This window comes from Sminthopsis crassicaudata, chromosome 2, assembly GCF_048593235.1.
Source record: "Sminthopsis crassicaudata isolate SCR6 chromosome 2, ASM4859323v1, whole genome shotgun sequence".
NCBI classification, from domain to species: domain Eukaryota; kingdom Metazoa; phylum Chordata; class Mammalia; order Dasyuromorphia; family Dasyuridae; genus Sminthopsis; species Sminthopsis crassicaudata.
The window spans coordinates 422,742,572-422,757,317 of NC_133618.1; the positions used below are offsets into that span (position 1 = coordinate 422,742,572).

Below are 14,746 nucleotides of genomic sequence, written 5' to 3' on the forward strand. Positions count from 1 at the left end.
TAAAGTCATATCACAAATTAATGACAGAATCAGGACCAGAATCCAAGTCTCTGAACTCCCCAGGCTTCTTTCATCAAATCCTCCTGTAACAGGAGTTTTATATTTCATCTTTACTAATGTCCATAGATAAGAAGCTAAAGATATTTTTATTCTCACTCTCTTGACTTTGATGACGACAGAGATGATAAAGATTTGAGGAATAATAAAAAAAGCTTTCAAAAATGAGGAAAATCAAATCTATAGGTATTTCTGTTTTTACCAACTTATTTAAAAACCTGATTCATTCTCTGCCACACCAGGGCCCTGCTGAAATTCATGGTACTTTACAGGGTTCAATCTAAGCGGTCATGATAAATTTCCTTCAGAACGCAGCATAGGCTTGTGGCTCATAAAACACCCGCTGAGCTGGTCTGTGAATCTGATGTGAAACCAGATGGCAGACCTCAGCTTATGCAAACAGAGCTTGTGTGAGGGCAGGGAGCTTGGCCCCAGCATAATGGGTTCAGATTCATTTCTGTCCCTTATTTTGTATAGGCTTGGGTCCTTATATGCAAAAAGAACCCCAGGCTCTCAATTCCTATTCATGATGCAAAATAAATGCTCTTCTCATAGCTCCCCAGGTGAAAAAGAAGGGGAGGTTTGAGATTAAAGGGACATGCAGAGAAAGTTGGAACCTGGCGAATGGAATGATACTCCATGAATCTTGCTCCAGATAATGTCAGGGAACAGACTGAAGCAGTGGTGGGTGCCCTTAGCTCAAGAAGTTTAAACAGATCTGAGTTAGCATGATGGCCACCATTCTATTCATTATGACATAAATAGCATCTCCTTTCTCGGTGACTGAGGGGGTTTCTTTTCTGTCCTTACCTGCTCAAGATTCCTTGGATTTTTATGAGAAGTTTAACATCAGAAGATGTCTCATTGCTGACTTCTTTGATGTCCAGAGATCTCTTAATTCTTTGAACTTTAGATATTTTTAGAGTTTCTTGTCCCGTGCTAAGCTTAAACTCCTATGTTATCTTCAGAGAAGAAGAATTAAGAAAATTTTCCCTTTATTAGGGGAAAATGGAATTTTACAGTCAGAAAAAAATACAAACAAACCAAGTCCCATTGTGTGTATTCAGAGCTTGAGGGAAAACTATAAATTAGGTGAATTCATTATGTTTGAGATTTTCTTCTCTGAATACATGTTTCCTCATATTCCTCAATAGAATGTAAGCTTTTTGAGGGCAGTGGTTCTTTCATTTTTGCCTATGTATCTCTAATACCAAGCATAGCATCTGGCATCCAATCAGCCAATCAATCAATAAGCATGTATTAAGCACTTACTGCATGCCTGTCTCAATGTTTAAGGGTGTAAAACAAAAAGTAAATAATACTTTCTCTGACAAAGTTTGCTTTCTGTCCAGCAAAACAATGTGTACATGCACAACTATTTACAAAATAAATAGAAATTGCTACTTAATAAATGCTTGTCTAAAACAATTGAATTGAAGCATGACATAGTTTTCTTGCTAACTCAGCTCAATTCAATTCAGTTAAATGAACATTTATCAGGAGTCTACTGTGCTAGATTTTTGGTATATCAAGATGCAAAAGTGTGTAGTCTCTAGAAGTTTGCTAGTTAGTGGCTGAGGCTAGATTTGAATTCAGATATTTCTAACTCCAGACCTAGAGCTCTACCACCATTATTACCATAACAAGCTTTTATATAGTACTCCTAGGTTTGCAATGACTTTACAAATGTGATATCATTTTATCCTTACAGCAACATTTTATCTTTTATCCCTGGGATGTAGACACTAGTCTTATCCTTATCTTACAGTTAAAGAAGCAAAGGTTAAGTGACTTGCCCAGTATTAACTGTTTCAGGTAGATTTGAACATAGATCTGTCTTTCTCACTCCAGATCAGCTATGTCACCTAGCTGCGTGTAACAAGATCCTCCCATTATGCCTCTGAAAGTTTTTTCTTCATTACACACCAAAATAAAATGTACTAAAGCCTATTTCTTCTTTGTGCTTTGATTTCCATAGACCACAATTAGTCCTCTGGAGAATGCCATTGAAACCATGTCCACGGCCAACGAAAAGATCCTGATGATGATTAATCAGTACCAAAGTGATGAGAATCTCCCCATAAACCCCCTCTCCATGCTTCTGAATGGAATTGTGGACCCTGCTGTCATGGGAGGGTTTGCAAAATATGAAAAGGTGAGGTCCTTGGAAGGAAGAGGATGTCCCAAAGGCCCCTTCCTAGTCGGGGGAGAACATGGAAGAAGCCTTTATTTCCTTGTGTTTTTCCTCACCTGTTAGATGTTTCCTGATGAGGTTATAGTGACAGGAAGCAGCTAGGATGGACCTTCTGCCATATCTGCCCTCTACAAATCTTTCAGACTACTCACCAATTGATTTCAGAGGGTCATAGATTTTGAGAGGCAGCATCTTATAATGTCTACAGACCCAGCCTAGAAATCAGAATGAGCCAGATTCAAATTCCACCACTGACACTACTGGGCACTTAATCCCTCACTGCTCTAGACAACTTTCTAAGTGCCATCACCAGCTTGCATTGATAGAGCTGACCAGTGAAATTCATTGTCCTTTCCATAGATATAGAGCTGGAAGGTATTAGACACTTAGTAGTTCCAACTTCTCTTCTCAGATGAGGAGACCAAGACCAGGCCAAAAGTCTGGGCTTCCCCATCAGATCTCACTCTTAACCCACTGCCTTCCCACTCTCCCCAGCTGCCTCTTTCAATGCTGTGACCCGGTGAAATAGATTGATTTGGGAGTCCCATCCCTATCCAACAGACTTAGCTGTCTCTACTTGATCCAAGGCCTTACAGGCTGATGGAGAGTCTAAGACAAACTGTACCAGTGCAAACTCTGCCCACAGCAGCTGTGAATCCAAGAACATTCCCCAGGAATACCTTTCAGCTTCCTCTTGGAACACTGTGGCCACAGAATCACCACACCACCAACTGCAGCAGCTTCTACTAGGAAGGATGCTATGAGATTTCATGTATACGTCTGTACACACATGGCCGTTGTTGCTTAGTTTTGCAGTCATGTCCAACACTTTGTGACCCAGTTTAGGATTTCTTGGCAAAGATACTGGAGTGATTTATTGTTTCCTTCTTCAGCTCATTTTACAGATGAGGAGAACAGAATTAAGTGACTTGGCCAGAGTCGCACAGCTAGGACATGTCTAAGGCCAGATTTAAACTCAGGAAAATAAATCTTCCTGACCTATCTACTGTGGTATCCAGTTGCCTAAACATACACACATACACATATGTGTGTGTGAGAGAGAGACAGACAGACAGACAGAGACAGGGAGAGTTATTGCTTTATTTGGCCTCACAGTTCAGGTGAATTTAAATGCCTAGATTTGGGACTTCTAGAGAAGTAGTACTTAGGAAATAATATATCATGAGCTTTATTGTTATGTGATGCAGCAAGCAGGCAAACAGACAAACAGATAGGGACTTGACTCCCCAGCAGAGAGTGAGAGCAACATGTTGGGGAGAGAATCTAGTCAAAGCTAAAATTCAGGTGGTAAGATTATATACTCTTAAAAGGTCGTGTTTGAGAAGAGGTAATTTTTTTTTGAAGGGGGGGAGCTTGGATGAAGTTTATGTAAGGGAAGTTTCATTATTAAGACCTTGAATTGGTGGGAGAGTCTAACATTAACACAGTAGGAGAATGATTCAAAGCCCCTGAAGTGGTTCATCTCACAAGCATTATCCACCTGACCTAGAATAATAGAAAAATAAAAATTGTTTTGCCTATATGGATATTAGGTTACTTAATATTAGAGTCCTATTACTATAATATGTTATCAAGCTATATGTGTTATAATATAACTATAAGCTATATGGTATAACATATAACTATAATATGTAATCACGCTATATAATCAGTTATCTATCTGTATCTCCATATAAAGTTATATCTCACCATTCTTCATGGTCAAAACAGCTGCAACACATGGCGCTGGCTGTGGCAACATTAGTAGATAAAAAAACAATATAAAAGCTATAGCTTTGTCAAAATTGTCTCACTAAAGAACATACCTTGATTTGTTGCAGCTATTCATAGCCTTTCATAAGAGTCTGACCCTTAAACTCTTTGAATATATGCATCTGCACACATATAGTGTTGTGTTTGGGTGTTGTATGTTTAGATCTATACATATTTACATGAATGTGTGTGGACAGTTCTAGGCAGCTTCCAGTATGGGACTCTCTTTACTGAGGCAAATTATCAACTCATCTGTAATATATGTAAATTAGGAAGTTGTTGAGGTTGTTATTTGTCCTTCATTTTCAAGGATGATTAATGAGGTTAAGCTGCTCATTTAGGGAAGCAAAGAGAATGTATCAAAGGCAGAAATTGTGCCCAGGTTTTCTTAACTTCAAGATCATCTTGTTAGCCACTTTCTCATTGTTGTATCTTGCAGGTCTAGAGCAATGATATAGGTATATTTACTCAGAAAGAGACACATAGACACACATCCATCCTTTGATTTAATTAGCTATCTATCCATCCATTTTTCCCAAAAAAGAACCAATGATCTAGATAGATAACCTTCTGAAGGTCATAGTGAGCAAAATAAGAAGCTAAGAAACAAATCCTCAAGTTCCTGACACCTCACATTTAAACTATAATTCCAATTCTGAGCCAGACCTAGTTTCAACCTCTTAGCCAATAGGGACTCTGCAGCATAGACCTCCACAGGTAACTTTATTCTGAAGCAGAGAAATCTGTTTGCCTTCTCTATCAAATCAAATTCTTTGCCAAACACTAGAGGGCATGGGGCTAGCCAGTCTCCTGTGTGTGTGTGTGTGTGTGTGTGTGTGTGTGTGTGTGTGTGTGTGTGTGTGTGTATGTGTTTTGGGAGAAAAACAAACAAACAAAAAAACTTATTCTTGTCTATCTGATCCAGGCTTTCTTCACAGAAGAATATACTAGAGATCACCCTGAAGACCAAGACAAACTTCTCCGGCTCAAGGACTTGATCGCATGGCAGGTACTGTAAGATGAGATAGGGAATTTCTGATTTATTCAGTATTTATATTCCTCTCTCTCCTTCCTTTTGATTTCTTCTGAATGACAGAACATGATTTATAATGATTTTCTATCACTTCCACGGATGACATCTTCATTGCATGAAACAATAATAAAAATTATATTTGACATTTACATAATGATTTGAAGTTCCATTATCTCATTTGATTGAACTCTGAATAACTCTGTTAGGTGAGTGTTGCAAGCGCTATTAGTACCTTTTTATACATAAAGTAAACAAAATTCAAAACCATAAGTAATTTGGTCATGTTTGCACACCTAGAACGTGTCAGGATTCAATGTCATATCCTCCGGAGTGTCTAATGCATTATCCGTTATGATATACTATTTTCCTAAAGAATATCAGGAGAAGGAAACCTTGAGACAATTTATAGCTATATTAACAGTGGGATAATTGCTTTGGGAGCAGGCTAAAATAGAAGATAATCCAAAGATCAATTTTTTATACATTGAAATAATTAATATGATTGTCTTTTTCCTCCTCCTTCAACCTCTACCACCACCATGAATTCATTGTATTAATCTTATTTTACTGAGATTAAATTAAAACCCAATTTTTGTTCCCTGAGTTCATGTTGCCTGAGTAAAAGGGGGCATAGGCCAAGAGGGCACAAGGGTAGAAATCCAGGCCCAAAGTAAATGTTGGTTGCAGGTAATCACACATTTATAAGCAGTTGTTTATTTTCAAATGTCTTAGAGCTTTTGTATTTTTTGGTTTTATTGGTAGTTTTTTTTTTTTTTTAACTTTTTCTGGTCAAATGCTCTAAACACTAACATAGCCTGATTATACTTTTTGGGACAAGAATAGAAGTATTTCTGTTCTTTCAAAAAAACAGTCTTCCTTACTTGTCCCCGTTTTCTTCTTCCTTTTCCCTTTTCCTTCTGCCCCTCCCCCCTCTATTTTGTTCTCTTTCCCTTCTGTCTTTCTTCTCTTTTCAACCTCTCTCTCTTTCTTGTTTTGTCAGTTTCTATTTTTCTTTTTCTGTCTCTCTCAGCCCATTTCTCTGAGTCTCTCTGTCTTCTCTTCCTCCCTCTGCCCTTCCCTTCTTTCCTTCCTCTTTCCCCTTTCTCTTTTAGAAAAAAGATATCTAGGAGGTAGCTTTTCAGGTTACTATTGCCAAGTTCCTGATAGACCTGTGCTTTCCTCTCAGTCCTCTTTCAGTATCTACCAAGATACTGAAATGCTGTCTATATACCTCTCTTTACGGAAAAGATACATTTACCTCCAAAAGTCAGAGACTCTGAGAACTAGGAAAGATCAGCCCTAAGGTGGCAGATGTTTGAGCGACACCCAGTGAGGTATTGATGGATTAATGCTGTCACTGCTTACTTCATTCATAGAATAGAAGAAATCTAGCTTTTGCTCCAGGGAATGAATATATACTATTCTGGGCAGATCTGGAATGTAGAAACATTGGATCTAGGTTCTGTTGTATTTATTTTCTTTCTTTTTGAAATAAGAATCCCTAAGGACTTCTTATGTCTTTATATTTTATATTTTTATACTTTTTTATACTTTATATAATTTTTTATTCTATTTTACTCTTAATACAAAGGGCTGCTTTAAAAAACAAAATCCATAAAAACCTCGAAATGGATTTTAATCCTTAATATATTCCATGATATCTAGCCTCTTCTTGCTTTATTTTTTTCTTTTTTATTTACTTTGGTGAGTCAATAAATATGTAAGGGTCACCCAGATCTAGAAGGATAGAACTCAGATGAATTTTTTAAAGGCAAATTAGATATGATCCTTAGGGAGCTGACTGGGGTTAGGGATATGAAATGAAAGAACAGAGACTCTAAAGAAGAGGCCGTTGATAATTATCTGGCAGTTTGTAGTATGAACCCAGTTCACCATTTCCTCTCTATCCTTTCCAGATCCCCTTCCTAGGAGCTGGGATTAAGATCCATGAAAAAAGAGTATCTGATAACCTCCGCCCTTTTCATGATCGGATGGAAGAGTGTTTTAAGAACTTGAAAGTGAAGGTGGAAAAGGAATATGGAGTCCGAGAACTGGTATGGCCCTATGTTGGAGAATGAAGTGTGTGTGTGTGTGTGTGTGTGTGTGTGTGTGAGAGAGAGAGAGAGAGAGAGAGAGAGAGAGAGAGAGAGAGAGAGAGAGAGAGAGAGAGAGAGATTTTGATTGATTGATTATGTATGTGAGTAGAGAGGGGAAAGATGAGTAGGTGAGAAGAGATGGTTGAGAGGAATGAGGATTAGAAACGTAATTAATGATTAATTGGCTCAAAGTAGAGTAAAATCAGAGTCCTGATTGTTAGGATGGAAAGAATTCTAAAATACAGTCATACCATTAAAAACTATAGTGGATATCAAATAACAAGATTCTGATTCTTTGATAAAATTGTTAATCCATGCAATTTTGTTCAACAAATGCTTTGAGCAGCAAAGATACTTGGTAGAAATAGGACTCCATCCAGACTGCTGGGTTTTCTAGAACAAATCTGAGTCTACTAATTGCCTTCTGTGGCAACTCTCTATCTTCCTACAAACTACTCATACCTACAACCACTATAGGTATCCATGATTTATGGTTGAAATTACATCTATGCCTGATTCCCATCTGCTTCTTGAAGAGGTCTCTATCTGAATTATGTAGTTCTCATTTGTCTTGTGTTTTTTGTTCCATAGCCTGATTTTGATGACAGGAGACTAGGCCGTCCTCGGTCCATGCTTAGATCCTATCGCCAGATGTCCATCATCTCCCTAGCATCCATGGGCTCAGACTGCAGTACTCCCAACAAGGCTGCATCAGAAAGGTTGGCTATGGCTATCCACTTGACTCTGCTCTTTCCTGGAAACCTTTACAGGTTCTTCACAAAATGGGCTTTCCCCAGTTTGGTTTGTGTCCTGCCCCCTTATCCCAACCCAAGCGCCCCTCATGTTCTACTTTCCAACTGATCCCTACCTAGTATTCCTCTGCCTTTCCAATCTAAGAAATCCCTATTGTTCTTCTAGCTTCATAGAACTATCTCTACCCTCTTACCCCATCTATCTTCCGTGTCATCCCCTGAAAAATGATGCCTTCATCTCATAGGACATGATGATGGTTGTGAGTGACTCTCCTCATGTTCACTATAATATTGCCATTCTCCTTGTCTACCCCATTTCAATATCAATACACTTTTCTTACATTGGCAAACTTCCATGCCTCTATAACCTTTTTTCCCCACTGCTGTCAGGTTCTCCACAAGAGTAATTGATAAGCACCTCTTCTATTCCTGTGCCCCAACTCCTTAATTCCTATTCTAAGGTATACAAATCAGAAACTCTTTTTCTCCACTCCCAACAAAGAAGTTCTAGCATGGCAGGGAAGTTCAATGCTATTTTTACAGATACATCTCTTACTGCTTGCTGCTTGTGTCTTCTAGCTTTGACCTGGATGTAGCCCCACCAGGGATCCCAAAAGCAGATATGGAAGAGAATCTCCCTCAAGGCAACACCCTGCCTGAGGTAAAACTACGGCGGTCCAAGAAGAGAATGAAAAGAAGTAGTGTGGTGTTTGCTGATGAGAAGAATGTGGCTGAGTCAGACATGAAGCGAGTGAGTGTCAGAAAACTAAAACTTCTCATGCCTTGATAGGATCTGAGGGGAAGGAGGAGGCTTATTGGGGTGCTAGCAGAGCCCAGCTAAGAGCAGTCTGGAGCTTTCTTCTCTCTATCCCTGGGATCTAATGTACTCCTCCCTCTCCAACCACAACTCCCCAGGCTTAGGATCATTAATTTTGTGATCTTGGGCAGTTTCAGTTCAGTTTATTTCAGATCTTGGGTAGTGACTCTCTGGTTATCTGGAAAAATGAACTGGACTACAGATGATAACTAAAGTGTAATGTTTTATGACTATAATTTTTAAAGTCCAAGCTCTTAGGTATCTAGTAAGCTTCTTCCAGAGCTGTTCTGGAAAAGAGACACAGAGACACAGAGAGAAAGGGATAGAGAGACACAGAGACACACACACAGACAGAGAAACAGAGAAGAAGGAGGAAGAGGAGGAGGAAGAAGAGGAGACAGTGGTGGCAGCATGAAGGGACAGAAGGAAGGAAAGAAGAAAGGAGGGAGAGAGGAAGAGGAGGGAGAAAAAAAGAAAGAAACTGAGAGACTGATTCTTACTTACCTCTACAGAGTACAGAATAACACACTGTAGGGAAGTGACTATGTGTAAATATATTTAATATTGCAGTTTTAACTATGACCACAGACCCAAACTGCTTAGCAGCTTTCAGTCACAAATTTCATCTACTTAGTATATTTTGTGTCTGTATTATCATCTAGCTATCAAGGAAGCACGAGTTCATGAGTGATACCAACCTCTCTGAACACCTGACACTGCTACCAAAAACATCTGTCCTCAAGCAGATGAGCTTTGCCAGTCAATCTATGCCACAATTCCAGGTATAAATCCTTCTGCAAAGAATTCAAAGGAACTCGAGTATTGAAACCAGGTAGCTGAAAGATGGATACAAATTATAGTCATGTCTTAGCTAAAGAATTTTGAGTAAAGCTCAAAGAGGGTAAATAATCCCATCTTTCAGTTATTCAGGATATTCTTCCCCTACAACTTGATGTTAATCCACACCCTCCCTTTTTTGTCCTCCCTCATTTCCTGCCTCTAGCCAGGAAAAACCTGGGCCCCACATTCAAGACTATCCTCATCCTTCTCATTCTCTCATCATAAAGCAATCCTTTCCATAGCCACATTGAGCTCTTAGTCTTTCTAAATCTGAAGTTTCCCTTAATCTAGAGAATTGCTTCTGTGGATTCAAGAAACTTTCTAGTTTAAAAAAAAAAATTAGAACAATCATTTCTTAGGTTTATATTGCACATAATTCTTTACAAAGCACATTCATAATCATTATTCTATTGAATCATCCCAACAGCTTTGAAGTAGGCAAGTAAAAGATTAATACTGTTAGAGAAGCAGCAGAGTGCTTATAGAGAGTTGTATTTCAAATACAGCCTCAGGCACTCAGTAGCCTGTAGACAGTTGCATAATGATAATGTAAGCAGACATTAAAAGTTAGCTCCTAATAACCACCACTGCCATAACTACCATCACTACCATCATCTACTAATACTACTATTACTACTATAGCACTACTGCTAGCACTACTACTAGCACTACCACTACTATTGCTACTAGTAGTACTGGTAAATACCATTACCACTACTACTAATACTACTAGTACTCCTACTAGTATTACTATTATTACTAATAATACTATTAGTACCAGTACTACTACTAATACTGCTATTACTAGTGCTACTCGTGCCCTACTAGTAGTACAACTATTACTACTAGAGTATTACTGCTATTACTACTAGTACTATTACCACTACTAAGACTAGTATTACTACTATTACTAGTACTACTACTAATAGTACTACTACTACTGCTGCTATTACTACTACTACTATTACTATCACTACTATACTACTTCTACTAGTACTAGTACTAGTACTACTATTACATTACTATTAGTACTGGTACTACTACTATTACTATGATGTCTACTACTGTTCTGTTACTACTACTGTTACTAGTACTACTACTTGTCCTACTATTACTACTAATACTAGTACTACTGCTGTTACTACTACTAGTAGTACTACTATTACTACCACTACTATACCACTACTACTAGTACTACTACTAATAGTACTAGTACTACTACTGTTACTACTACTCCTAACACTATTAGTACTTATATTACTACTATTACTAACACCACTATTACTACTACTATTATTATTACTAGCATAGCTATAATTACTACTACTACCACTACTAAAACTAGTACTATTAGTACTAGTAGTAGTACTACTACTATTACTACTATAATGACTATTACTACTCTGTTCCTACTACTACTATTACTAGCACCACTACTATTACTACTACTATTGCTAGTACTAGTACTACTGATATTAGTATTACTACTATTACTACTACTATTAGTACTATTACTCCACTATTGCTACCAGTAGCACTATTACTACTACTAGTATTACTACTACTACTAGTACTATCACTATTATGCTATTAGCACTACTACTATAACTACTACTACTGTTATTATTACTAGTACTACTACTACTTGTACTAGTACTACATCTAGTAGTACTGCTACTATTACTACTACCATTACTAGTACTACTAATACTACCAGTACTACTACCACTATTAGAACTAGTAATATTGCTACTACTACTACTATTACTACTACCATGAGTACTATTATGACTCTGTTATTACTACTATTACTAACACCACTACTATTATTACTACTACTATTGCTACTACTAGTACTACTACTAGTGCTACTAATACTAGTATTGCTACTAGTACTGGTACTACTACTACTCCTACTGCTACTACTATTGTGATGACTACTAGTACTAGTACTATTAGTACTTCTACTAGTAGTTCTATTACTATCATACTACTGCCAATACTACTGCTATTACTACTTGTACTAGTATGACTAGTAGTACTAATATTACTACTACTATTGGTACCACTACTATTAATACTACTACCATCACTAGTACTTATACTACTGCTAATACTACTAATACTAGTACTACTAATACTACTAGTATTACTACTGTCACTACTAGTAGTAATACTGCTATTACTTTTTGTACTACTACTAAATTACTATTATTGCTGCTATTGCTACTAGTACTACCATTACTACTAGTAACACTAGTAATTACTATTACTACTATAATACTACTATTACTAGTACTACTTACACTACTATTATTAGTAGTGCTAGTACTATTACTAGTAGTGCTAGTACTAGTACTCCTACTGTTACTACTATTACTACTAGTGCTAATACATCTACTAGTACTACTATTACTACTAGTAGTACTAGTAGTTCTACTATTACCACTAGTAGTGCTAATACTTCTGCTATTACTACTACCACTACTAGTACTATTACTAGTTCTAATAGTACTACTACTATTACTTCTACTATTACTATTACTACTCTGTAACTATTAGTATTGCTAGTATTACCACTCTTGCTACTACTACTAGTACTTCTAGTACTAGTACTATTACTATCACTACTAGTATTATAGTACTACTACTATTACTATGAGTACTAATATTACTGCTAATATGAATTACTATTACTACTAGTATTACTACTATGATGATGATGACTACTATTACTACTACTACTATTACTATTACTACTACAATTGCTGCTACTCCTATTACCACTACCCCCACCATCACCATCATTGCTATTAATACTATTACTACTAGCACCATAGTACCATTAGAAGCACCACTATTATCACTATTTCCAATCACTTCTATCCCTACTACTACTTCCACCACCACCATTACTGCTAGTTTCAAGCATTTTATTGATAATAAATCAAAATTTTGTGGTCCTTATATTCACTTATGAGACCCCATATGGAGTGGTGAACACAGTTTCAGCAAAGGGTCCTTTGATGTCAAAACCAGTACTCTTCTGTGCTGTCTCCTTATAGGAACAAAAAAAGCTAGAGAAAGTACTTCCTCCTCTCTGGCAATTAAGAGCTATCCCTAAGCAGGACTTGCCTCCCTTCCTGTTTCCTTCATGACCTCCTCTTCTCACCCTCTCCACTATCTGGGTTATTTCTAGCACTGACATTGTCAGTAGCCCCCATGCCTGGGACGGACGAGGCTTGTGCATCCCCCCGGCTCAGCCAGACCTTCTTTATTTCCGATGGGGACAAGAAAACCCTAACAAGGAAAAAAGTGAACCAATTCTTCAAAACAATGGTATGTACAGGGCTGGTTGGTTGCCATATGGCAAATTCCCAAGAGAGCTGAGAAGGAAGCATAAGAAAAGCAGTAGCAGACAGGAAGAGATATATGTTTAGGAGGGTACCTCGGTTGACAATTTTGGAGCCCCGGTGATGTCTGCCCACTCCTCCAGTCCTGACTTGCCAAACTCTGGCTAGAAGTGCAGTTCTCTACCAGGGCCACATGAGGTCTCCTCTCACTCATGGTTTCAAAGAAGCAGGTTTACCTGGGCTCACATCACTACCCCCTGCCCTTGCCCTTTGTGAGTGATATAAAATCTGAATAAAAAAAAGTAGTAAGGATAGGCACATATTCCCAAACTTTTGATGTTGACATCAAAGGAAAAAAAAAAAAAAAAAAAACCTCTCCCAGGACATAATTGTTAATGTCACTGCCAAAGGGAAGGCACTAAAGATTGCCTAAGATTATAATATTAGTTATTTATTCCAATACCTTCATTTTTCCTGAAGAGGGAACAGAGACCCAGAAAAGGTGATTTGGCTTATATCAAGAGCTTTTCTAGAGTATTGTCACTGACATTTATACGACAGTGGGGGTGTTTGCAATATTTCCTTCAAAACAGCATAAGAACAAGTTAACTTAGCATTGTTACCAAGATCTATCTAATTAATACAAAATAGGAAATGATCAGACAGAATACAGTTATCCCTTTCACATCACAACTTTCCCCATTGTGGTTTCAATAAATCAAGGGTCATCATAAGAAATTAAATGTAGAAAGGCTAGTAGACAGCACAGAAAAATTTTGGAAACTCAGAAATGCATAAAATATATGTATAATGCTATATAATATCAATAAATTTTATCTTTTAATACCATAATAATTCAAACTTTCTCTGTGGTATTAAGCGAGAGTCAAAATTTTTTATTCAGATTTTCTAGATCATGGGGTGCTGTGCCCCTAAACCCCTGTGATGTGGAAGGGATCACTGCACTTCCTTTTATTCACTCTCCTCTTAGGGATAAGTGATGATTAAGAAGAAATAAGCTTCCTCTGGACTGTTTCTGTCCAGTCCCCTAACAGTGATAACCCTTGTGATTACCCTCTACTATCTCTTCCCCCAAAAAAAGTTACTTGGGGAACTTTTAAGATCATGTATCCCAGTAGTAAAATTGATAGCTGATCATTTAGTTAGTGAGAAGTCTGGGATTTTGAACACAAATCTTCTAATCCCTCCCCCTTTCCTTTAAATCACTAAAGTTGAGGCCAAGTATATTGGCTTAGGCTCTCAGAACAGACCTGCTCCACTAGACTAGGCTTGGTTTGGCCTGTGTAATTGGAGAAAAATTACGGAGAGGTAGAGGTGGGGATATTGGATCTGATTACTAAAGCAATCCATACTGTCATTATTTTGTGTTATGTCTCCTTTCTTCAAAGTTGGCATCCAAGTCTTCTGAAGAAGGAAAACAGTCTGGAGATACCCTGTCTACCGACCTCTGAGGCAGCTCCGATTTAGTGACAGGTCTGGTTCCTTCTGACAAAGAGGGAAGGGGCTGCCCTAAGGAGGAGAAGGAAAAGTGAAATTCAGATCATGTATCTGAAGGCTATTGGAAGGCTCATTACCAACACTGGAGACGTACTGGACTAAGATTCCCCCATCACTTGGTTTATTATCTTGTGGGGGCAGAGAGGAAGTTCTAACCCCCTATTCATGGAAGCATTCTTGGGACACAGATAGACATTATTCCTTCTTCTGAAATAATCCAGCACTATTATATCAGCCTTCAAGATATCCTGGACAAGTATTTCTATCCCACATTTTTTAAAACAGAATTTTTTTTTTGCAGGGAGGGAATTAT

At 37.8% G+C, this 14,746-nt stretch overlaps 1 protein-coding gene across 1 annotated transcript in view; it reads left to right on the forward strand.

Annotated features, from left to right (window-relative positions):
• DOCK2 (dedicator of cytokinesis 2) overlaps window positions 1–14,523 on the forward strand; it is a 491,936-nt gene extending 477,413 nt beyond the window's left edge. Inside the window, 9 exon segments of the mRNA XM_074292033.1 lie at window positions 2,036–2,212; window positions 4,950–5,033; window positions 6,974–7,111; window positions 7,745–7,872; window positions 8,485–8,656; window positions 9,385–9,504; window position 9,623; window positions 12,762–12,901; window positions 14,325–14,523. Of these exon segments, the coding sequence (XP_074148134.1) occupies window positions 2,036–2,212; window positions 4,950–5,033; window positions 6,974–7,111; window positions 7,745–7,872; window positions 8,485–8,656; window positions 9,385–9,504; window position 9,623; window positions 12,762–12,901; window positions 14,325–14,387 (1,023 nt within the window). The 3' untranslated portion in view covers window positions 14,388–14,523.
• Window positions 14,524–14,746: the final 223 nt, after the last annotated feature.